This window comes from Nelusetta ayraudi, unplaced genomic scaffold, assembly GCF_046127955.1.
Source record: "Nelusetta ayraudi isolate G7.1 ecotype Tasmania unplaced genomic scaffold, CSIRO-AGI_Nayr_v1 ptg000092l, whole genome shotgun sequence".
NCBI classification, from domain to species: Eukaryota; Metazoa; Chordata; class Actinopteri; order Tetraodontiformes; family Monacanthidae; genus Nelusetta; species Nelusetta ayraudi.
In genome coordinates, this window is record NW_027466142.1 from 1611858 (window position 1) to 1634941 (window position 23084).

General features: G+C 47.4%; 1 protein-coding gene across 6 annotated transcripts in view; it reads right to left on the reverse strand.

Moving 5' to 3' along the window:
* Positions 1 to 786: 786 nt before the first annotated feature.
* wdfy3 (WD repeat and FYVE domain containing 3) overlaps positions 787 to 23084 on the reverse strand; it is a 62298-nt gene continuing 40000 nt past the window's right edge. For 4 of the 6 annotated variants that reach the window (XM_076047231.1, XM_076047232.1, XM_076047226.1 and 1 more), the window contains exons 24-66: positions 22674 to 22864; positions 22428 to 22580; positions 22108 to 22185; positions 21844 to 22001; positions 21654 to 21748; positions 21434 to 21554; positions 20874 to 21091; positions 19730 to 19926; positions 19239 to 19373; positions 18328 to 18507; positions 17773 to 18006; positions 17545 to 17644; positions 16595 to 16755; positions 14947 to 15176; positions 14422 to 14531; positions 14130 to 14312; positions 13833 to 13990; positions 13640 to 13717; positions 13287 to 13520; positions 12109 to 12277; positions 11857 to 12020; positions 11403 to 11551; positions 10766 to 10886; positions 10568 to 10653; positions 10205 to 10285; positions 10044 to 10098; positions 9832 to 9951; positions 9622 to 9739; positions 9328 to 9434; positions 8864 to 9017; positions 8664 to 8755; positions 8269 to 8481; positions 7568 to 7709; positions 7336 to 7490; positions 7005 to 7163; positions 6483 to 6662; positions 6215 to 6397; positions 5704 to 5797; positions 5090 to 5233; positions 4711 to 4989; positions 4395 to 4506; positions 4012 to 4209; positions 787 to 3896 (exon numbers count right to left, since the gene is read on the reverse strand). In XM_076047231.1, the coding sequence (XP_075903346.1) occupies positions 3776 to 3896; positions 4012 to 4209; positions 4395 to 4506; positions 4711 to 4989; positions 5090 to 5233; positions 5704 to 5797; positions 6215 to 6397; positions 6483 to 6662; positions 7005 to 7163; positions 7336 to 7490; positions 7568 to 7709; positions 8269 to 8481; positions 8664 to 8755; positions 8864 to 9017; positions 9328 to 9434; positions 9622 to 9739; positions 9832 to 9951; positions 10044 to 10098; positions 10205 to 10285; positions 10568 to 10653; positions 10766 to 10886; positions 11403 to 11551; positions 11857 to 12020; positions 12109 to 12277; positions 13287 to 13520; positions 13640 to 13717; positions 13833 to 13990; positions 14130 to 14312; positions 14422 to 14531; positions 14947 to 15176; positions 16595 to 16755; positions 17545 to 17644; positions 17773 to 18006; positions 18328 to 18507; positions 19239 to 19373; positions 19730 to 19926; positions 20874 to 21091; positions 21434 to 21554; positions 21654 to 21748; positions 21844 to 22001; positions 22108 to 22185; positions 22428 to 22580; positions 22674 to 22864 (6410 nt within the window). In that variant the 3' untranslated portion in view covers positions 787 to 3775. The remainder of the gene's footprint in view (positions 3897 to 4011; positions 4210 to 4394; positions 4507 to 4710; positions 4990 to 5089; positions 5234 to 5703; positions 5798 to 6214; positions 6398 to 6482; positions 6663 to 7004; positions 7164 to 7335; positions 7491 to 7567; positions 7710 to 8268; positions 8482 to 8663; positions 8756 to 8863; positions 9018 to 9327; positions 9435 to 9621; positions 9740 to 9831; positions 9952 to 10043; positions 10099 to 10204; positions 10286 to 10567; positions 10654 to 10765; positions 10887 to 11402; positions 11552 to 11856; positions 12021 to 12108; positions 12278 to 13286; positions 13521 to 13639; positions 13718 to 13832; positions 13991 to 14129; positions 14313 to 14421; positions 14532 to 14946; positions 15177 to 16594; positions 16756 to 17544; positions 17645 to 17772; positions 18007 to 18327; positions 18508 to 19238; positions 19374 to 19729; positions 19927 to 20873; positions 21092 to 21433; positions 21555 to 21653; positions 21749 to 21843; positions 22002 to 22107; positions 22186 to 22427; positions 22581 to 22673; positions 22865 to 23084) is intronic. The other 2 variants (XM_076047230.1, XM_076047229.1) reach the window with 2 other exon arrangements.

The window sequence follows — 23084 nt, forward strand, 5'->3', positions numbered from 1 at the left end:
GTTTTGGTGAGCCACCTCATAGGAGGAAAAAATATATCAAGGGATATGTAGAAAACAAATGTAGCCTTACGGCATTTAGCTCTTTATTGAAACTACTCTTAAAACAAAAAAATGTGTGAAATACTGCTATTTTATGACTTTTAATATCATTCCTTCAAGTTCGGCCGTAGTTTTCCCATGCGCGGGCTAGCTAGTATGGGTTGTTATGCAGGTATTTTTTTTAGGGAGGTTTATTTGATGGCTTCAGTCCACAAAGTACTTCCGGGTTTAGTCCATCTAACTTTACACAGGTCTGCTGCTGCGTTGGGACAGTCTATCTCTTCCAGCCAGCCAGAGTTTGGTCGAGCAGTTCAGCTCGTTGCTGCGACACCGACGAGTGGGAACAAAAACTGCCATTATTCTAACAGTCTGCTATCATTATGTATCGTCTTTTATGTAAAAAATAATTAGTTGTAGTCAGCCAGTAAGTTAGTGTTGAATTAGTGTAAAATTTGAATGAATCCTAGGACACAAGGGGTTATTATAATTCATTTAGAGACACTAAAAATGTCAAAGTGAAAGCACTTTTGTATAAAAACATTAGCATTGTAGCATTGCGTTACATTAACATGTACTAAAAATTTAGCAGTTTCATATATACTTAATATCAGTATCAGTATTTAAGACTACAAGAGCTCATCCAGTGCCTTGTCACTCACTGTTGCTGTTTGTATTTTCTCAATTTCTTTCATTTACCTTGTGCAAGTGTACTCAAATGTAAAAGAGAGAGAGAAAAAACAAGAGGTCTTTCGCTTGGTGGTAAACAGCAATTATTTATTGAAATGATATTAAAAAGAATAAGTACCAGATCTATTGCATTATTGTAGCATTTTGTTACTCTACTGTTTTTCTTTTCTCTTGTAGGATGGAGTGAACACAAATATACAAGGAACATTCAGCTATCACAGATTGCACACCAGATACTGTAGTTATGCAGTCTAAAACAAGACCACCAAAATGATCCAGGAATTCTTCTTTTCTTTTTTTTGTCTGTGTCCTCACCCCCACCCCCCACCCCAGTCGTCTTCTCAGTCCATATTTTAAATTTCCCATAAAGAATACAAAAGTCCACTCAGAGTTGGGGACACAATCTCCGGCTCTGTACACAAACCTGTTGGTCGGGACAATTCAGACGTAACCTTCAGAAAAAAACCCGTCCCGCCCAGAAAAACTGGAACCAAAACAATAATATAATGCCGAGGACATGTACAATGCACTGACACAGAAAGTCAGCTGTGTTAATAGACATGCAACAAGTAACAAAACTTGCTGAAATTGGGAGAAAAAGAAAAATCATTAAAAAAAATCTGAAACCTGTTTTGCATAAATACTTTGTACAGTTCATTTATCCGCAGTAAAATGCACCTTTCTACTAAAACGTCAGAGTAAAACCACATTCAGTAAAATCCCGTGATTCCTCTCCGCTACTTTATTTTCTTTTTTGTACACGTGAAGGTGCAAGCAAACGCTCGATTGATAGAAGCCGACTGGGCTGGGTGGCATGATTGCACGCTAAAGTACAGTACGTAAAAACCCGAATGATATAAGTCAGAGAAAAACAAGAGTGCATATTTAGATTTTTCTCCATCATGACATCAGGGAGTCGCGGGGGTGAGTTTACGGTACTTTCTTAAAAATGTGCGTTTTCATCTCTTCACGTGGGCTTTATGAAGTTTGTGGCAAAGGACAGAAAGCAGCACTTAAACACACGACTGTTGCCAACAGAGCTGCAAAAACAATGTTACGAAAGAAAAAGAAAAATCACACTGATGTCGAGACTAAAGCCAGCAGCTGCAGCAGCCCTCAATAAAATCCATCATCTCTCATTTCTGCCTCTTCCATGTCTTCATGACAGAACTTTGAAATTAATTTTCTTGCCTTCCTTGTGATAGCAACTGATTCCACAAGCTGAAACTTCGAACGTCACCTTGACATCTCCTGTACCATCATCATCTTCGTCGCCTTCACCCCGCCGGCTTATCTACTCAGTCAAGCTCTGATATGAGTTTATGGAGCAACCTTGACACTAAAGTGAGTAAATCTCAGCAATGACTGAAAATGTAAATGAAACACCGGTGCAAGGAGATGGTTAAAGTTTAAAACTGTGTGGGGTTCAGCCTTTGTATCTCTCATTTGTTTGACAATCCACAGAATCCCTAAAACTAGAGAATAAATTTCACAATTTTTTTGTCCTTTCACGCCGCGTCAACGCAGATATTCAATTAAATTACCGAATTTCTCAGCTGAAATCTCTGGACACGAGTCAAACGGCAACATCCCGAAAAATCTTCACCCCTCCCGAGGAATTCTAACGCTTCTGTTCCTTTGCGCCTGGCTGCTGCTGCTGCAGCTGTTGCACAATCTAAAACTGACCTCGGTAATTAAAGTGTGTGGAGTGCAACATGTACTGATCTGCTGTATTAATGCCTGAAGGGTCAGACTGGAGGTCTGCAAACGTGGAGACTTGGTAGAAAAAAAATTCAATACATATTAATAATAATAATAATAAAAAAAAAAAAAGAAGTCCCTTTTGAGAGTGCGTTCACTTTGACGCCACGCGGTAGCTCAGTAAGGCTTCGCCCAAGAGACACGGCGGGGAAATAAATGTGCAGCGACAATCACATGTGCATTGAAATTTGACCATTTCACAGACGACGAACCCCGGAAAAAATAGAAATGACAAAATTAATAAATCTCATTAAAAAATGGACTGATATGGTTCAAAAAAAGGAAGTCAAACTTGAAATGATAACGCATCCAGTCTTCAGACAGCAGCAACACGAAAAACCCTCCCTAAGGGAATCATATAAAGGACAGAATATGATATATCTATATATCTATATATATATATGATAGGCTTTAACAACAAAACAACTGATCAATACAATTTGGCAAACAAAAAAGGAAAAGACGAATGGATCTTTCTTTTCTCTCCGACGATGTTGGTGTACAACACACACACACACACACACACACACACACACACACACACACACACACACACAGAGAAAAAAAACAGTTTTGTAAACAACAAAAGGAAAATATAAAAAGACATAAAAGAGAAAATTGCATAAACTAGACCCTCAGTAAAAGTCGACCCACGGAATATTAATTATGGACATTCATTCCCCTTCCTGGCCTGCGGGTTTTTTTTTCTCCTGTGGACTCACTGTGAATCGTGACGCAAAACTACACAAAAGTTGTCGGTTTTTTGTTGTTGTTGTTTTGTATTGAAGCCAGAAGTGGTTAGTCACAACGCTATGTTACAGGCAATTTTATTCATATTTTTTCTTCTTTTCTTTATTTCATTGACCTTATATTTTATTTTATTTGTTGTTGTTTTTTTTTTTGTTTTTTTTTGTTGTTCTCTGAGTTAAAAAGGCCATGGTCAATATTTACACTATGAACAAGGTTTTTTTTTGTTGTTGTTTTTTTAAGAGCGTCTTGGCGGTGGCGGCAGCGACTGATACTAGTGTGACGTGGTGGGTTTTTCTCCTCCTCCTCCTCCTTGTCTTGGGTACTGACTGTCATAGTGGTGATTACAGGACCACCCCACCCCTCCACCTCCCTCTCCCGTGCTTATGAGTTTCATTCTGCTTTGCCGGCGTTTTCGTGACGGAGGTTGGCTCTCCAGTCAGCTGGTTACAGCACGGTTACTGGACGTGTTTAAGGGGGAGGGGCTTCCAGGGGTGTGAGGAGGAGGATGAGGTGGAGGTGGTGGTCCCAGGTCATGGGCTCAGTTCTTGGCACCGTCCTCGGCGCTGCGCTCGTGCTGCAGGTTGTAGTAGCAGTTCTGACAAACGCGCACCGGCGACGAAATCTTCAGCCTCTTGATTTCCGACTGGAAGCGACTGCACCTGGGGGACGGACGCAAGAAGAGCGGCCACGGTTACAAAGTCAGAAGCAAAACAAAACAAAAAAAAAGGAAGCAACACTTGAAAAAAAGGATAGAAGCGTGAGTGAAAGTCTCACTTTTGGCAGAAGAGCTGCCCGCAGTTCCTGCAGTGGTGGCGTCGCTCGGTGAGCGAGAAGCGGACGGTGCAGCCGGAGCAGCTGTCCACCACCTCGTCCTTCACCCAGTGGTCGGCCGCAGAGCGACCCGGCTGCTCGCTCACCGACCAGCTGAAGACCCGGCCGCGTCCGTCGCCCACCAGGATCTTACTGTGGTCCCTGAGCCATGGGGGACGGTGAGGGAGTGAGGAGGGGGTCAAGAGGAGAGGAGGAGGAGGGAAGACAAGGAGAGGAGAGAAAAAAAACAGAAGGATGTTAAGCCAGACGTGTTGGAGTATTTTGTTCCTCGTCTGACATTCTTGTTAAGATCACGTGGCACTGAAACTCCTCGGTGCTTCTCTTACTTGGAGATGGCGAGGGATGTGATCTCGGCTGGGTGAGCGTTGTCCTTGCGATCAAACGCCGTGTGCATGGTGAGTTTGCTGCGGAACACCAGCTGGCGCTCCCATCTGTAGCCTGGACGCACGGAACGAACACACACACACACACACACACACACACACACACACACACACACACACACACACACACACACACACACACACACACACACACACACACAGCAACCTTCTCATTAACCAGACTCTGCACTGTCAGGGTGGTTGGAGGTCTGTTTGTTGACTCCCTCCCTCCTGAATGACTGACTGACTGACTGCCTACCCGTCCTCAGCTGGTTATAGGTGCGTGCGTCCATGGCAGCGGGCTGGAACGCCGAGCTGTGGCCCGAGTGAGCCGGGTGAGCCGGGTGAGCTGGGTGAACCGGGTGAGCTGGGTGAGCCGGGTGAGCCGGGTGAGGGTGGGCAACCTTCGTCTGGCCCTCGGAGTAGTTGACAAACACAAAGCCGTCCTTCTCATCGATGCTGAGGGTGTCGGACCAGCGGTGCGAGTCGTCGGAGCTGCTGTCCATCGACCAGGAGGCTCCGGCCCGGGCTGAAGGACCTACAGCGAGCACACACATCAATGCACCAAGGCCTCTGAAGTCAGACAGACGCCTGTAGGCTGGAGGATTGAGCGGCGCAGGGCTGGTGTGGTGCGGCACCTCTGGGTCTGTGGACGGCGCTGCCCGGCTGGCTGCCTCCGCCAGTGGACGGGTTGCGCGGTGCTTTGGGCTCCTGGCTCAGACTGGGCTCGTCGCCCTCCGAGTCGCTGCTGTCGTCGTCGCCGTTCTGACTCTCGCCGCCCTCTGCAGGAACAATCACGCATTTATGTTGTTCTTAACCAAACGAACAAACGCACTGGGGTACTTTGCATGCGCACACACGCCCACTGGGGAGCGATATGAGTGGCGAGTGGAGCGATGTCCCACACATGTATGCACACTTATGCACTTTTACATCTTGCAATTCTACACTGCATACTTTAAAAAACCTCAGTACTACTGGCATTGTCACTTTCTTACCTCAATTTTTTTTTAATCGTAATTATTCTTTTACTTCTTTATTTTCAATATTCTTTTACTCTCCATGCACTTTTTTTTATTTTTTATGTATGTATATATTTTTTATGTCTTTTTTGTTGATGACTTACTGTGCAGCTGAGAAACTCAATTTCCTTCAGGATAAATATAGCTCTGATCAATCCATCTATCTAAATAAAGGAGTGTCTTCTTCTCCATGGATGTGATAGGATGATAGGTGATACGATCAGACTCACCGATCTTCTCCTCGCCGCAGCAGTCAGGCACGTCTGGCTCGAGCGGCACTGGAGCAGGAGTCTCTGGGACCTGGATGAACTCCATCCTCCAAAACTACGAGACACATTCAAAAGGCCAGTGATCTAAACCATAGCACCATCTAGTGGTAAGAGACACACGTATGCCTACTTTTTTTGGAAACTGTGATATTTGACTGAAATGGATAAAGCACAAGACTCCACCTTAACGGCCATTTTCACTTTTGGTGACTCCACAAAACAAAGAAATATAAATATTTTCTGATGTATCTGACAGAACCCTGTAAATATTATAGGATGGATGTTTAAAAATAAGGTTCAGGTTTTTTGAGTGAAAATAAAGACATATTGTACGTTATTACATATGAATAGCTCAATGGGACTTCCTGATTAATAAAAAAAAACAAAAAACATACACAAAGCCTCAAAGTTAATGTGTATCCTTCAGGAATCAGCAGCCATCAGGTTAATTCGAGTAAACAGGCCTGGTTACCCTGACGACGCCGTCCGAGTGTCCGGTGACGATGACGTTCTGCGTGTCCCACTCGTTCATCTCCGACACGCAGCAGCACAGGATCTGCTGGCTGCGGCCCGTGAAGGTGTTGGCGCTGGCGATGGGGCTGCCGTTGATGCTCCACACGTGGATGTAGGTGCCGGCGCACGACACGATGTCCCCCTGCGACACCGGAGGCGAGACGACGCTCAATGACCGCTCGCTCACTAAATGAGAGTTCTGAGGAGAGTCTTCCTTCACAACCCACCGTCAGCTCGTTGATGCACAGGGCGGAGACGGGCGCCCGGTGGCCCCGCAGCTGCGTGACGAAGGAGAGCTTGTTGAGGTCCCAGATGATGCAGGTTCGATCCCGCGAGCCGCTGACCACGATGCGGTACGTCGATGACGCCGTCAGGCACGTCACGCCGTCCGTGTGACCCAGCAGCGCCTGGAGGAACACAGCAAACAACAGCAGCATTAGGTTTTCTTAATATGATGATAGATCATAGATGTTATATTACACATATTTTTCACTCGCAATTTTTTAAAATGTGTTTGCCGCCATCGGTTTCACTGTGCTTGTACAATGACAACAAAGAAATTATATTCTGCTCTATATTATTCTATTTATTGAAAGAATAACTAGCAACAGATGACAAGGATGATGATGATGATCATCATCATAAGATGGAGGTGCAGCAAATATTCAAGATTCAATAAAAGTACATTTTAAAAGAATTTAATTAAATTTAACAAACACAGAACGCAGAACTTGTGTGTTTTCCTCTACCTGTTTAAGCGTCAGTGACTTGGCCTTCTCCTTGCAGGTCCCCGTCTCCCACACACAGATGGCAGTGCTGGTGCCTCCAGTGATGACCAGCTTGGGGTTGGGACAGATGGCACAGAGGATCTGACCCCACTCTGACAGACACTCGTACACCACCAGCGCCTGGAATCAGCACAGGACATGATTGGTGGAACACAAAGTGGGATGCGCACGTCTGGACTGCTGCTGTACTTCCAGTCGAGCGCCAGCAGGGGGAGACAGTGCCACTTCTAAATGTTGACACAGCAAAGCCCAGAGATCTCAGGTTCAAAAGAGCGTCAGGATGGTTCCCAACCTTGTCAGACTCATAGTTGGCCAGGCGGCAGCTGAGGTCGGCGTAGCCCCAGGCGAAGGTCTTGCTCCAGGTGGGAGGGACCAGAACTTTGTTTTGCTCCACTGCCAGGATGCCCTTATCGGTGCACACGATCTGTCCCACGGGCTCCTTCAGCTCTAAACAGGTTAAAACACAGGACAGAGTATTTAGTGGTGCTGGAGCTGACGAGCGCACCGCCGCAAGTCTGAAATACCTTTGACGGGCGCCAGAGAAGGTCTGAGATTGTCCAGGTGATGGAAGAAGATCTTGTCGCTGTTGGCGTTGGGCGGAATGCTCGCTACGTCGCCGTTGGCTTTGCTGCGGACCCGTTTGGGAGGATGGGGTTTCTTAAAGAGCTGGAGGGGAGAAAAAAGGTTCAACTGTCAGAGGCTGCACAAAGATAAGGAGATCGAGGGAGAAACACCTCGTCTGAAAAGCTGCTAAATGATGGTGTTAATTAAGGAAATTTAAATTCACTGAATTCTAAAGTTAATTTAAGTTACTGTAACATAAAAATGAATAAAGCCACATTCATATAAATTAAAAGCAGCGCTATAATGTGGTAGTGAAATTACCGGGTTATTTTCTGAATGTTGTGTCATTTGAGTTCTGGTAAATTAAGTCAAATGATCTTTATCATCCCAAGGGAAATGTGTATTAGGTTTAGAGAAGCACCAACTGCATCCACAATCAATAGACAATATATAGGTTCAATTAGAAAAACAAAACAAAACAAAAAAAAACAATTCTGACATCACTGAAGACAGGAAGGTTAAGCTGGTTAAGCTTCTGCTCTTATTCAATAGACTCCTGCAACCAGACCAGGCCACAGTGATAAAAGGCCTAAGACAATAAAAAGCTCCAGGCGAGCAGTAAAGAAAAGCTCCATGTTCCGAAACACAGCGTCAGTCTCACCTGTTTGGGAATCTGCCCAAAGTTGTTGATGAAGCCGATGGTGGCTGTCTCCTTCAGCGGGTCGTTGATGTTGTAGATGTCCACTTGACCCTCGTAGAAGAGGTGGTGGAAGACGTTGACGGCCTCCACGGCTGGAGGGCCCTGCTGCTTGTAGCCAAAGATGAGGTCGATCCACTCGTGGAGGTGGGCCGACACGTAGTCGCACTCCAGGGCCTGCAGAAGAAGACACCGGTTAGTAGCTGCGTTTCCGTGACGTCTTTTTTCACAAAATAAAAGCAACTTGAGGAGGAGGAGGAGGGTGGAGGTACAAAACACGTTGCCATAAATCTGCATTTCCATGTTGTTTGCTGTGAAAAGTAAGGCTGCCCTCTGCAGCGACCCGATGTGAAGCCCACCTCTCTGTGGACCCGGATGAACTCCCGCGGGTCGCCCTTGGCCCACGGAGGCAGGATGACGTCACCCAACTTGGTGCCATTCTGTTTGGCTCCTGAGATTCCCCCCCAAAAAAAGCAGAAAGGAAAAAAAACATTCACGTCATTGAGCTCTGACTGACCCACAGCGCCCCCGTCTGGTGCTCGAGTGTCATCGTGCTCACCCAGGTCGAAGTTGTTGGAGTTGAGCAGGAACTCGGGCAGGTAGAAGAACTCGGGGATGAGCTCCTTGACGTCGGCCATGTTGTGTTTGGAGGCAGAGAGCCAGGCCTCGCGCACGCTGTGGAACATCCTGTCGGCCAGGTCGAAGTGACCCCCCTGGTGGTCACATGACACACACACATGGTTAAACACTGATTCACTGACATTCATTTCTCCTTTGGGATTCTAAAGGAACTATAGAGCTAAGAGCTAAGGACAAAATCTTAAAGAAATTCTGTACCAGTCAAAAGTTTGGACACATACTTCTGATTTAATGGTTTGGTTGGTCAGTATGTATGTACTGTGTACAAAGTGTGAAGATAAAGAAGAAACAGGTGTGTCCAAACTCTTAGCTGGTAGTGTATACCTGGGACTTTGCCACAATAAAAACGTTAATAATATTTTGACAGCAAGTGTGAGGTCTGACCTGAAGTCTGAGGAAAATCTGAGTGAACGGCTCCATCCGAACCAGGTAAGAGGCTACGATCATGGCTGAGGAGTAGTGGGTGCCGTAGTGGTACGCTGGTGTTTCACCTGGTAGAACAGGCAGGAGGTGTGGGGAGGGAGGGTAAATAATAGATGAAATTAATTATTTAATAAATGTCTTCCAAGGAAGCTGATTTGCTTTGTGAGTTCTGTTTTTTCCTCCAGTTTCTAATACGGTAGAATTTGCGTCAACACGTGGAGCATTTCCACCTCAAATAAATTCAACACGTCTCACCATTGGGGTCTTCCCAGTCCTTGTACCTCTTCTTGTACTGTGTCAGCCTGTCGTCAGTCTGGGCGCCCATGGGCTTGGACAGGTTGCGGAATGTTTTGGGGTTGTTCAGGTCAAGTTCCTGAATGACACGACATCAACAGCGTTAACACAAAACAAAAAAAAGGATTGAAAGGGAGACTTTTTTTTACCGGTGATGCTTGAGGCGCTCACCTCTGAGTCAAAGTCAGCCAGGATCCAGGGGAAGACGGGATACTGCATCAGGTCGTTGTATGAGCGTCCGGCCAATGTGTTGAGATGCATCAGGTACTGGAAATTACTGATCTCCCCTCGCTGTCAAAGCACAAAGGGCAAAGGCTTATTCCTTGCTGTTCGCAGCTCACCTGTTGGATCAAAGTTTAAACCAGTGGCATCAAGGTTCTCACCTCCCATCGCTGGGTCACCGACTTCTCACCCACCAGCGTGCTGAGGAGGCCCGACCTGACGCAAACACAGCAGAGGTTGAGTTAAAGCAGCTAACGTTTTTAGCATCTCACTAATAACAGGGACCTTTGTCATCTGGATCAGCTCCTGCTAAAGAACCTACCCCTGCTCCACGCTGGTGTTGGGCCTCTGGCCTGATACTGACTCCGAACTGTCTGCCAGTGAAGGCACCACCGCCAAAAACCTGCAGGGAATTAAAATTAAAATTCAATACTTTTTATCCGCCTTAAGGGATTACAGAAATGAAATGAAAATGGCGGGAAGAGTTAAGGTCAGAAATGTTGTTGCGACAAGAAGCTCTGACAAGCTTCGGGTCACACTGGGGAATTAATTCCATTATCGCACAAAAAGATAAAAGCGACGCAGTTAGCAAAGTATCTTTGGGCGATGGAACTGCAGTGTTTCCAAGTCAGCACTACATCATCTTTTGCTTGTTTCAAAGGTTGTTGGAATTTATATTCAGCACCTTTGGTAAACTTTGTTGCGGACTCCTTTCTGGAAGGCCAGCAAGTAGTTCCTCCCGTCTGCAGAGAAGACCTCCACCGCCATTGGCTGCACGACGGTGATAAGGAATGCAAAAAAAAAAAAGTTAAATCCAGTCCAAACTTCACCTGAAAATCCTTTGTAAAGGAAAAAGCCTGCAGTGTGGAATCTTGTCGCTCACCTGCAGCAGGTAGCGCCTCTTGTGCACCTCCTTGATGTCTTCGTAGGCGAAGATGCTGCAGGTTCTCTTCAGCTGGCTCTGTCCTTGTCTCGCTCCTCTGGGGATGATGGCCTCGTGCAAACTGCACAAAGACAAGGGGCAACGACGACAACCATGATCAGATAAGCTTTCATCACGGTAAATCGTAAAGACGCCTGGGAAAAAACACTCTGGTTGGCAACATGTGAATTAAACAGACACGAAAACACACAAACATTCTTGTGTGTCTTGAGTGTGAAACCTCTTTTAAAAGCCTTACATTTTTAATTTCACCATGCAAATTTCCATTTTCTTTAAAGGACATTTAACTCCCGGCTTATCTGGTATGCAAAAAAGCTATTTTTACAGAGTGGCGCTATCGAGAGGGTACAAAAGCACAACATCTGCTACTTCTTTTTATGTCTTGGATGAAAAGACACAGTTCCCCAGATAAACATGTCACGGTTCTCCCGAGCTCCACAGCGCATGCTCTACCAGCAGCATGACATCATCTCCCACCGCAGCGTCTGGGAGGATGATGTCATCCCTTATTCACCACAGAAAAGTCTGAACTGCAAGTCCGCTGCGACCTGACAGACGCAGATGCGCTGAGACCTACTTGGGAGGCAGCGTGTCGATGTCCCTGATCTCCCGGGACACGGTCATGGTGTAGCCGTCGATGACGTAGAAGTGCTCCTTTCCAAAGAGCAGCAGACCCTCGCTTGTGTCCAAACCCTGGACCCGGGCACAGCGGTACATGTGCTGGATCTGAAACAGTCAGCAGAGCGAAGAGTTTACACCCAGAATTGAGACAAGAACAGCGTTTGTTTGTTTTTGAGCAAAAAAGTCCCACTTTTTTCTGTCAAGTATGGTAACAGAAAGGAGTCTTAAAACATTTGGATGCTTTTAATTTCTCTTCCTGTACTTACAAAAACCAATCCTGACAATACTAATATTAACGGTTTGAGCCACACGTGCAGAGAATAAAACAGATTTCAAAAAGTCTTGATGCCCTGATGAAGTAACCGTCAGACAGTCTAGTCCGCTGGGAAGCGGCTTGCATGCTCTCTGACCTTTTCTCCTTCCTCCAGTAGGCGCAGCAGGGATGTGTTGTCGGTCCTCTGCTCCTCCTCGGGCCCTCCGGACTCCAGCAGCTGCTCCTGGAGCTGCTCCTGGCTGTCTTCATCTGCCCCGTCTGCAGTGGAGCGGGACCTCTTCAGCGGTGCCTTCACCAGGCCTGCAACAGCACAGCGGAGAGAGAGGTTTTCTTCATGTGAACACTGGACCACTATCCCAAAAATAAAAAAGCTGCGTGGCCTGCGTACCTTTGACCCTGGCGATGGTGTCCTCGCCGTGCTCGGGCTCGTGCTGCGCAGTCTCTCCCTCGGTCGTGTGCTCCACAGAATGTTGGTACATGCCAGGGTTTCCAGACAACAAGCGCACGTAGTACTCCTTGCTGTCATAGCTGATGGCCCGCCGGTATCGGAGAGGCTTCTGCACAGGGAGGTGGGAGTGTGATGAAGAGAGGTCAGTCAAGGTTGTTGGGTTTTTTTTCTTGGAATTTTACTTTCTAGCAAACTTAAAATGAAGTGATAAAAACACTTTCACAAACAGTTACAAACTGACTTTTTGATTGAACTAAAGTCCCTTTGAGCACTGAGTGCAGTTACTTGTTGTAAGTAACTTTGATTGATTGATTTTTTTCCCCCAGTTTGTTCTGTTAGTTGGCACCTGTGACACTCTAATGTTACATACGGACAAAAACACAAACAACAGCAGCCAGAAAAGACACTGAAAAAAGTCAAGCAACAACATATATAGAACATATAACAATAATATGATGAATGCGGTTTAGCTTGGCTCAATAAGGGAATGCAAACATAAAGCGCAGGAAGTTATCAGGACCATGGCCAGCTGAAGAGAAAGGTCTTGCATCTGAACTAAGGAAGATGTAAAATATTTAGTCACTCTTCATCACACGCAGGCATCGAAGCACACAAGGGAAATTATGGACGTTGGGTCATTATGAAAACCACCGAACTGAAAAAAAAAAAAAAAAAAAGGATTCTTTTAATTCCTTCAAGCACGTCAGTTGTGGCCATGCAGTCACACCAGGAAGGTACCTGGGCGTATTCAAGGAGCCCAGGCAGGGCCGAGGGTAACAGGGGCACCAGAGGTGGATGACACGGCTGAAGAGCAACACCCGAAATGGAGGATGAGGGTGTTTTAATGTCAGCGGCACGGAACATTTGTAAAGTCACTGCAGGAGATAACTGCCACTTGACAGGGTGACTTGAAAGTTCTCCACGTCAATACTTAGATCATTTTTAGATGCGACAGCTAGAAGGAGGCCGTGTTTACTGCGAGAGAGAATTTCAGTGAGTGCAATCACTTTTTGCAAAACAGTAGAGAATGTTCACGGTATTAAGGAAACTGAAGAGAAGAGGAAGTCATTTTATTTCAACTCGCTAGGTGTTTTCTTTAAGTCACCAACAGACACAACTACCTGCGCTGAGTTGGTGTTTGGCTCGACCTCAGGGATGTACGGGTAGTGGATGTAGAACATGTCGTTGCGGACCATCTTCTTCCTCATCCTGCAGGGCCCCTCCGTCATCTCCAGCGTGAACTTGTCCAGGTGGGAGCCAATTGGAGGGCCCCAGAGGCCGCGTTCGCGCAGCAGCTCGTACTCAATGGACGCCCACTCCTCCGTCACGTACTTGAGGGAGTTCTGCTGTCGCTGAGGGTGGAGCAGAGTCAGGAATATGGTCACTTTAAAAGTGCTGCAGCGCAACAAACATGCTCAAACAACTTTGCACGCCTTCACCAACGTATAAAATAACCGTGTAAGCGTGTTACCTCCTGATGCTCCTTGTACTGCATGGCCACCAGGTCTCGCACCACAGCGATGTGTGTGAACATCCACTGGAAAGTCTCCTGTAAAGAAGGAACACCGTAGGGAAATGAAATACGCAGTTGGTCAAGAGGTAGTTTTGAGGCCAGCGTGTGAATGGGCTGCTGTGGTGCCAGTGAAGGGTCACGTCTGTTGCACCTGTGCAGAGAGGCTGTTTTTGTTCAGGCTGTTCTCCTTCTTGTTGCGGCGGACGCCCGTCAGTTTGGAGAGTCCGAAGCCGCTGCTCACCCTGGAGAGTTTGGACTGGGTGGTCGGCACCACGGTCTCACCACGGCTGATGCACTTCTTCTCGTACACTAGAACAACAAATCCTTTTTTTTTTAGAGAACCAAACTCCAAACTGAAAGTGAACACAGGAAAACCAAGAGCAAATCTACCAACAAAGACAGAATGAACATTTTCAATCTAGGTCTGGGGGTGGTTTCACGTCCTCACCCAGGTGGGTCTGCCAGCTCTTCAGGGCCAGCTCCTCCAGGGCCGGCCGAGCCGTGGCGATGTCCACGTGCCCTCGGTCGTTGCAGGGCAGCGACACTTTGAAAATGTCCTCCAGCATCTGACGTTTGCTGTGCATCAGCTCCGTCCACACCCGGTTCACTGCCTTCAGCAGCAGTTGTCGGCCTGCAGAGGCAGAGGAGGACAACCATCTCCGTTCAACTACCAGAAGATGATAAAAACCACACACACACACACAGTGTGGGTCACTCTTTACACATCCTCACTCGCCCACCTTCGCTGACGTCGTGGCTGTGGGTGGAATCAGACTCGTTCTCCGAGGGTATCATGACGTGCCAGGTTGTCATCCTGGCCTCCGCCTCCAGGCCGAAACCCTCCACGCTGCTGCGGAGACAAAACGTGCAGGCCAGCGCAGAGGTGAGTGCAACTCTGCCACCGCGGAGAAGGAAGGACCAGCGTGCGTCTCCACGGCAGAGGAGTCGACACCCTGGTGTCTCGCAGGAAACCAAACAGTCCCTCACTGCTTCAGTAACAGAAACACTTTCAAGGCTTTAATGATTGAAAGCCGTGAAACTGTGACATCCGAGCGTAGAAGAATACTTAAGAACTAGATGAAACTAAATTTTAGACTCTGAGCCTCCAAAGCTACACTTTGTAGCCCAAAAATAATGAATTAATAATGACGAAACAGCAGTCTTGATAAACAAAGAAACAAACAAAAACTCTTGTTGTTAAACCACTTGCCAATCCTTGTGTGAAAAGACATTCACAAAAGTTCCTTCACTGTACACGAACTCACCTCCCGCTGTACAGGCAGATGAAGCAGTGGGCCAGGCAGGCCACAAAGTCCTGGTCGTGGTTGCCCGGGCCGAGCACCAGGTTGCGGTTGACAGTCAGCACCCGCAGCGCGTCCAGCAGGGCCACCTGCTGAGCCACCGTCTTGTGGGGTCGACAGAGCTGGTAGAGCACCGTCCGGTTCAGACAGTGGTAGATGGTGTCGAGGGAAAGTCCCTGGGAGCGTCTCTTTGACTGAAGGAAAAATAAGGAGAGGTACAAGCTTAGAAAAATAAAATAATAAAATAGCAGCGCAGAAAATAAGATCCACATTTAAGTGTAAAAGGGAGGATTTGTCCTGTTTTCTCTCGAGCCCTGCGGCTCCAACGCTACTGTGCAGCCAATGTGGGCGAACAAAAAAAATGCTGTGGAAAAGTTTCAACAGAGAGATTTGGCAAAGAAAATAGGGCTGATGTGGATTAAGTAGTCAGTAGTTAGTGTTATGAATGTTTTTTTGTTTTTTTCTACGTGCTGCGTCTTCTGTGGCCAAACTGAGATGACACACTTGAAACAATCAAAAAAAAAGAAAAAGAAAAAAGAAAACCATACAACAGACTTAATTGAAGAATTGCGAGCGGAGAGATGAAGCTGCTCCTTTCACAGATATATGACTGGAGCCGCAGCCACTCTACCGGTGTGTTATATTCTCTGCACGAAGTGGGACCAGCGTGCTCCCTCACTCACGAGCATAGATGGAATAGACGACTGCAGTTGTGCTTGGCGGTGCAATAATTCAGGCGCGCGGATTCGCCACAGCAGCGGGATAAACTGATAAAAAGACGTTTCAAGGGCAGAGTGAGGCGATGGCCGGTAAAACAAAACAGACGCTTCTTTAAGTGCGTGGCTTTAATGAGCTCTGCAGAGCTGCGAGCCTCTGCAGTCTGTCCACCAGCACCGACTGGAGCTGGGTCACTTATTACCAAAGACTAGTTAGAACCAAGAGATGTGGGAGTGAATATGTAAATAGACTCTAATCCCTCCTGTGCGACGCAGCCACAGCGGTACGTGTCCAATCTGGAGCTTCACTCACAATGGGATTTTTTCCAAAGTGCAAAAAAAGGATTGAGAAATTAATTTCACAGCCTAATCTCTTAATCTTCTCACCGCGGTGAACCTAACACAAAGTCCACAGGCGTGACTTTGCTTAGAAAAAGAGTCTTTTTGCACCCAAGGTGATTGTGAATCTGATTCTCTGTGGGGTTTTTCCTTGACATAAATAAGGCTGCATTCAGACAACACGCCTGTCTGTCAATAACAAGCGACGGGCAGACGCTTCAAATTTATGTGCCTTCACAGGCTGAGGTGAGTCAAAGTCAGACGGATGCTCTTATCAGACTCAATCCTGAGTGTTCACCGGCTACACTGACTGGGAGAATGGGATGTGGAGGGTTGGGGGGGGTGGACAATTTTATTTCTCAATCCAGTGCTGGCAGCACAAAGAGGCCATCTGCTCGCTGCTGGCTCCAGGAAGAAAAAAAAAAACAAGCTTGAGACGCGGCCGATAGCGCAGCAGGCTGTTTGCAACAAGGACCAGAGAAACGTGCTGGTTACGACGACAAGCCTGCAGCTGGTGGGGGTCCGTCCGGGTCCCACCCAGCGGCCCGGCTTCGTACCTGCCCGATGAGCTGCACAATGAAGTCCACCACCATCTTGGAGTCCTTGTTGAACATGCCCTGCCACAGCTTGTCCACCAGTCGCTGGGTGAAGTAGAAGACGTTGTTGACCAGGATCTGGTAGCTGCCGCCGCTGCTGAGGGGCAGCGAGGCGTCTTCACCTGGAAATAAAAATAGAAACAAGGCAGAGGGAGTAGGATGAGAAGGGCAGAAACTGATTAAAACAGCACAGATTAAAAAAATGTTTGCACTTGGTTCACCGACTCACAGCTCAAATGATCCTGTTCAACAGCTACACACAGGGCTTTTTATTTTCACTTTTTCCCACAGCATCAGTCAACAGGGACACTTATTATTGGTTTTGATGCAACAATGCAGTGTGTTATCGCCTCCTTTGTGCGTCTGCCAGATTCCTTTCTCATGAGTCACCCTGCTTCAGAATCAAGTCAGAGGGTCAAACTCCTGGTAATCACATCAACCCAAATAAACAAATAAATAATGAACTGTTTTTTTCAGCCGTGGATGTGAATGCTGGAATGCCTGCTGTATCTGAAAGCTGAGCTTTAAAGCCCTGCCTGATGTAACACAATCAGCCCTGTGGAGTGACTCTCTGGGCTTCCAACCAGTGATTTGCTGACTCACGGTGACTCTGGCGCTGCGGCTACCTGGATCAGCTGAGCCGTCCTGCAGCGCCGCTCGTCCGGGGCCATTTTCAGCCCAACACTCTACACAGCTATTTCACTCCCACCGCACCCCAAAGTCACTTTTACCTGTAGTCTGCACTTTTCATAAGTGCACAAACTATGATTTATTTATAAGTACTGTAAGTAAAGTAGAATGCCTGGGGTGAAGCATGCAGACAAGGATTTGCAGGATGACAGAACTATGGGACACTGTTGAACAAGCAGCAGAATTCTCAGATGTGACAGGCTGAGGTGTTGTGTTCTGACCTAGTAGGACATCAGCAGCCAGCAGATGTTCCATGACACCGTCCAAGATGTTAGACTGGAACTCCTTCTGCTGAGCTCTAGTGGAACGCTCTGGAGATGCCTGTTACCAGGGAAAACTCAGCGTTAGTGCCCAGATCTCCAAAAACAGCAACAACACTGTGCATCAGCGTCAGGCAAACACTCATGAGTAGAAATAAAGAGAGAGCTCAGCAGCATCCTTCTCCTCACCTCCAGCAGCAGGTCGACGATGGGCGTCTGCTTGCTCGCCGGCGTCATGCAGAGGTTCTCCATGATCAGGACCCTCATGAAGTCAAAGACGTACTTCTTGGCTGGGTGGTTGGTCAGCGACGTCTTGGAGCCCACGTTGCAGTACTCAGACTGGCTGCGGTTCATTCCAGAGTCCCCGGAAAAGGCCTTGAACTCCTCGATGGGAGACCCCACCTCGTCATCGAATTCAGTCACCTGCATAAGACGGGCACAGTTGACGCTTTCGGAAAGTACTCAAGTAAGACGAACAGAGTCCATTTAGATAAAAGACCACCGTGAAGCAACTTTGTTCCTTAAATTCACATTATTTTGCAAAAAAAAAATTGGTCATTAAACTGAAAGGGGCTAGTTATAGGAGTTAGATGTTTCAAGCAACTTATTTCCATTTTCTCATTTAAATTCTAAACAAAAAGATTTTAATAAATTAATAAAGTGTCAGCATCTGAATGCTAGCAGAGAGGTTTAAATGAGACTTAAAAGAGGAAAAGATGTGGAGAAGAGGTTGAGTCGCCTCACCATCTCAGAGTAAGGCCTGATGTTGAAAGGGAAGACGGCCGCTGCCAGAGCGCACAGGAACTCCGGACTATGCCACATGGGCGACAGGTCGGACACGTTGTGGTACAGGTACCTAAAGAACTGCATGAGGGTGACGGGGTACTCCCTCAGCCAGGACCCTTCCTCCTCTGACTGCCATGGCTGCAGAACATCACAACAGAGTCATTTCTTATTTCTTCAGTAAAGTCATCAGCAGTCTGTCTCCCAAATGTTGTCTACTGGAATTGCAGGGAAACATGCAGAAAAGCAACCGAGTACGGTATGACAAAAAAACCTGTTCAGGGAGGCAGGTAGAGTGAAAAAAAAAAAAAAAGCAGCATGCACACACAGGATTAATACAGCTAAGGAAAAAAACAGTAAATGTAAGAAGAGCTGCAACTGCTGGCAAATCCTGCATAAAGACAGATTTAAAAAAAATGTGACATACAAAAAATCTCCGGGAACAAGACATACGCCCTCAGCATGCAGCAAATAATAATCTGCTTTAAGGAAACGGCTGCTGGATTTGATTAGGGAATAATGAAGAGTGAGGATAAAGTGGCGTCTCTTCAGGACAAGCTGAGGTGACGGCTGCTGATCCTGGCAGCACTAAATCCTCGGCTCTAAACCAGCTCCTAAAAAAGCTAATTAATTCCCCCTTTTATATATTACATGTACATTAACATGTTGTCATTTTGATATGATGAATTGCTAAAATACACTGAGAATATATGCGTGTTTGCTCTATTGAACAAGCTCGATTGAGGACAAATGTTTGTGCCATTTCAGCAGAATCTCCCCTGGTGAGCTGCAACTGGCGCTACGGTCCTCTGAAATCTGTTCTAGTTTTACACACATTGCATCTAGACGGGCTGAGGCGCGGTGGTTCTCACCAGGTTGAGCATGCTGCGCAGCATGGCCAGCAGCAGGAAGGCAGCCTCGGGGTACATGCTGTGGATGGAGCCCACCACCGTCGCACTGGAGGCCGGCATCCCGAAGATGAACGTCCAGATGGAGTCCAGGTCAAACTGAGGGGACAAGACGCACACTGCGGTAATACACTGTACAGAGGGCTTGGATTCTCTTACAAACAATGAAAGGAGCAGCAGGAGCTGCAAGGGAATAAAACTGTTACTGTTGTAACATACAGCGAGATTCGCTCAGGTTGTTGATTGTGTGTGCAGAGAAATGTTTATCTATTATGTACCATGTTTAGTATCTTGTCTTTTATTATGTCTGTTTTAATGTACAGCACTATGGTAACCTGTGTGTTTATTTAGATGGTGCTTTATAAATAAAGTGGATTGGAAAGTGCATGCTATCGAAGCAGAAAGGGGGATGTTTTGGTGGCAAAATGAAAAGGAAGAAGGTGGGGTATACTGACATGTACCTGCAGGCTGTCTGGCAGCTCGGTCACAGGCTGCTGCAGGAACAGCGCCATGAGCAGGAAGTAGAGCTCGGGCACGTTGGTGTGCTTGGGCAGCAGCGTCTGGAGGACAGGCAGGCCGGGGAAATGGCACGCGTCCCGGTTGATCTCTCGCACCGTGGAGCGTCCGCCAGCACTGCGGCCCACGTTGAAGCCTGCAAGAGGGAAAATAAATAGAAAAATGCACCTGTCCATAAAGTGTCAAGCATCGCGGCTGCATCACCTCAAACGACTAAATCCGGCAGCCCTACAAACTCATAGAGGCAAAGCCTACAGGGGGCGGAGCTACCGTGACATTTCTGGGGTCTGTTGTTCTAAATCAATTTGACAGGATTTTAAGTGAAAGTTCATCGACTTGGAATTTTAAGGATTTGGTTGTACCGAACATCTGACATGACATCTCATTTGTTTATACTGAGGGGGGCACTGAAGCTGAGAGCACATGTTCTGATATCAGCTACTGCAGTGTTGGTTTGTCGCTACCAAGCATGGTTTCCAAAAGCAAGATCAATGGTTCTCAACCAGGGGGCTGCAAAGAGGCAGTTTAAGAGCTACCGAAGGTGAGTGAACATACACTTGAGCTATTTTTAGCGGAAACATAAAATAGGCCCTCCATGCAAATAAATATAGCTTTTTTGGAATCTTCAAAAAAAAAAAAATTATCTATAAAGAAATAAAATTAAAGAAGAAAGAAAAAATTTAAATGCCAAAGTGATATTTTGAAAACCATTGAGCTGAGGAGGAGCTACAGTGGCAGCAGTGCGGCAGGGGGAGGAAAGGGAGGAGGAGGTGTATCAGGAGCAGGAGGAGGAGGAGGGGGAGGGGAAAGAAATGAGACAACCAACCCTTGGCTGTGCGGCGCACAAACTGCGCAGCTTTCTGTTTACTGAACGCAGGCCAACTCCGACGGAAAACGTTGCCAGAGTGAGAAGAGGCGTCTGCTGAGCCATATTACAACATACAGTATATACACTGCACATTATTACTGCAGGTGTGAGTGTGTGTGTGTTTGTCGTGCAGTGAGGGAACAGACGCTGTGTGTTAGGTGTGTAGGCGGCGACAGGGTGGGATGCGCACGGCGCCGCCCGGCGACCCTTCTTACCGAGCACCGTGCCGATCTTGTTGGTCAAGACCGAGTCGGTGTGGTCCAGCCAGCCGCCGCCGCACAGGCCCTCCTTGAAGCGGTTGAGGATGGACTGGTTGGAGAGCAGCACCACCAGGATCCACAGCGCCGCAGTGACCGAGCTGGAGTGGAGATGCTCCTCCATGAACATCAGCAGCCAGTCAAAGCCCAGCGTCCGGACCAGCTCCTCACACGCTCTGAGGACGGAGGAGGAGGAGGAGGAGAGAAATCAAGTCAAGTGACTCTAATTACAATAACATTTACAAACAAGAGCAAGATGTGCAAAAGGCAGTCAGTTGTGCAGAGACAGGGAAAAGCAAGGTTTTATGAACCATTAGTGCATTATTTGCCATTGAGTCCAGAAGAAAAGTCCCTAATATTATCTGTCAAATACAGTGAGTGGGGAAAAAGGCTTTCATTTAGCTTTTAAAACATTTTCACAATGGGCGCCCTCCGATTTAACCATTTCACACCACTTGGTGCTCCGGGGTTACAGATTCTAAGAGTTTGTGTTAATTTGACATGCGACTATGTCTTACTGGGCGTTGACGGTGCACTTTTCTTTGGTGATGAAGAGCAGCCTGAGCAGGTTGTCCAGAAGTCTGTTTCTCAGCAGGATGACGTTGGCCGACACGAGGCCCCCGAAATCATCGTCGTTGCCTGGACACATGACAGCGTTTCAAACGAGGAAGCTCAGCTGATCACGCCACTGACCTCCACTGGCAACAAGTCTGACTAATCCAAATGTTTTTAAGTCACCTCCGTCGAGTTTCTCCTCGTTGTTGATTTCCATGACAACAAACTTCTCACACACGGCAAACGTGGGCAGCGTGGAGGAGATGAACTGGCCGAACCTGTCAGGTGGAACAAGAACAGTCGTTTAATTTCCGACATCATGCAGGAGGGGCAGGCGCCAACTCCAGCGGGGGGAGCGAGGGCGGGGCCGTACCGCAGGAGGTCGTACTGGTTGGGGAAACCCTGCAGCAGCAGACTGAGCACGTTGCAGATGGCGGCGACGGTGGGCTGGGAGAGCGAGGTGTCCCTCAGGGTCAGCAGCAGCCTGGGGATCAGCTGGAACTCCCGCAGCAGTTTGGCGTTCTTCGCCGCCTCGCTGTTTCCCATGCAAAGGAAAACACACACGGATCAAGAGCTTGCAGAAAGGGAAACACTGCATCTGAAAGTTTTCTTTTCCTTTTTTTTTGTCATTTGGCACTTGCCTGGATTCCGTCAGCAGCTCAATGAAATGCTCGAACAGAGACAGATGGAGCTCGTAAGGAGCGTGGAGCCACACCTGAGGAGCGGAGGAAACACACTCAGACCTTTGTCGCGCAAAGTTTCGCTGTCAAACACAAACTTCTGGCAGGAACAGGCTTCCCACAGGGCATCCAGTGGAAGAACTTTTAACTCTCACATCTCGGTCGCAGCAGCCGACAATATATTCCAGAAACGCACCAAAGAAATATTCCTGCAAATGTTTCATCAAGCTAGGAAATACTGAAAAAAAAAAAAAAAAAAAGGTCTTGGAAGGTTTACCTCAAAGTCGCAGAGCAGGTCCTGGAAGGCGGTGGAGTTGGGGATGATGGAGGTCTCGTGGCCGCTGTCCACCGTCCCCACCAGAGAGAAGGTGAGATGGAGGATGTGGCTGTTGAGCAGCGAGCGCTTCTTCTTCAGCAGCATCGCCAGCAGCTGCAGGAGGAAACAAGTTTCTCACCGGTTATTTTCTAAGAACACAACCGAGTGAAGAAGAACCGATTGGCCGAGTCCCAGCGTGACGGCTACCTGGTAGCCTTTGATGCGCTCCATCTCCTTGCTGGCCAGCGGGTTGCTTTTCACCACGCACACCAGAGCCTTGACGGCTGCGTACAGACCCTCCACGTCTGAGGCCATGGCAACCAGGCCGAGGATGGCCGCCGCCCCGCCCACATACTGCAGGTTGGTGGCCACCTGTTTGGTCACGAAGGCACGAACCCCTGTAGACGTGAATGGTCAAAAAGAAGGGAGAGCATGAGTGCAACAGCTTTACCACCCCCCAATCACCAGTCTACTTACTGTGCAAGCACAAGATGCTCATAATTGAATAAATGTAAAAGCCAGAGTCTGAAGGGTTGAATCTTAATGCCTGGCTAGAGGCAGCAGAAGGAACATCAGTGATATTTCTACTAGAAGCACCAGCTGGTGTGACAGTTTTAC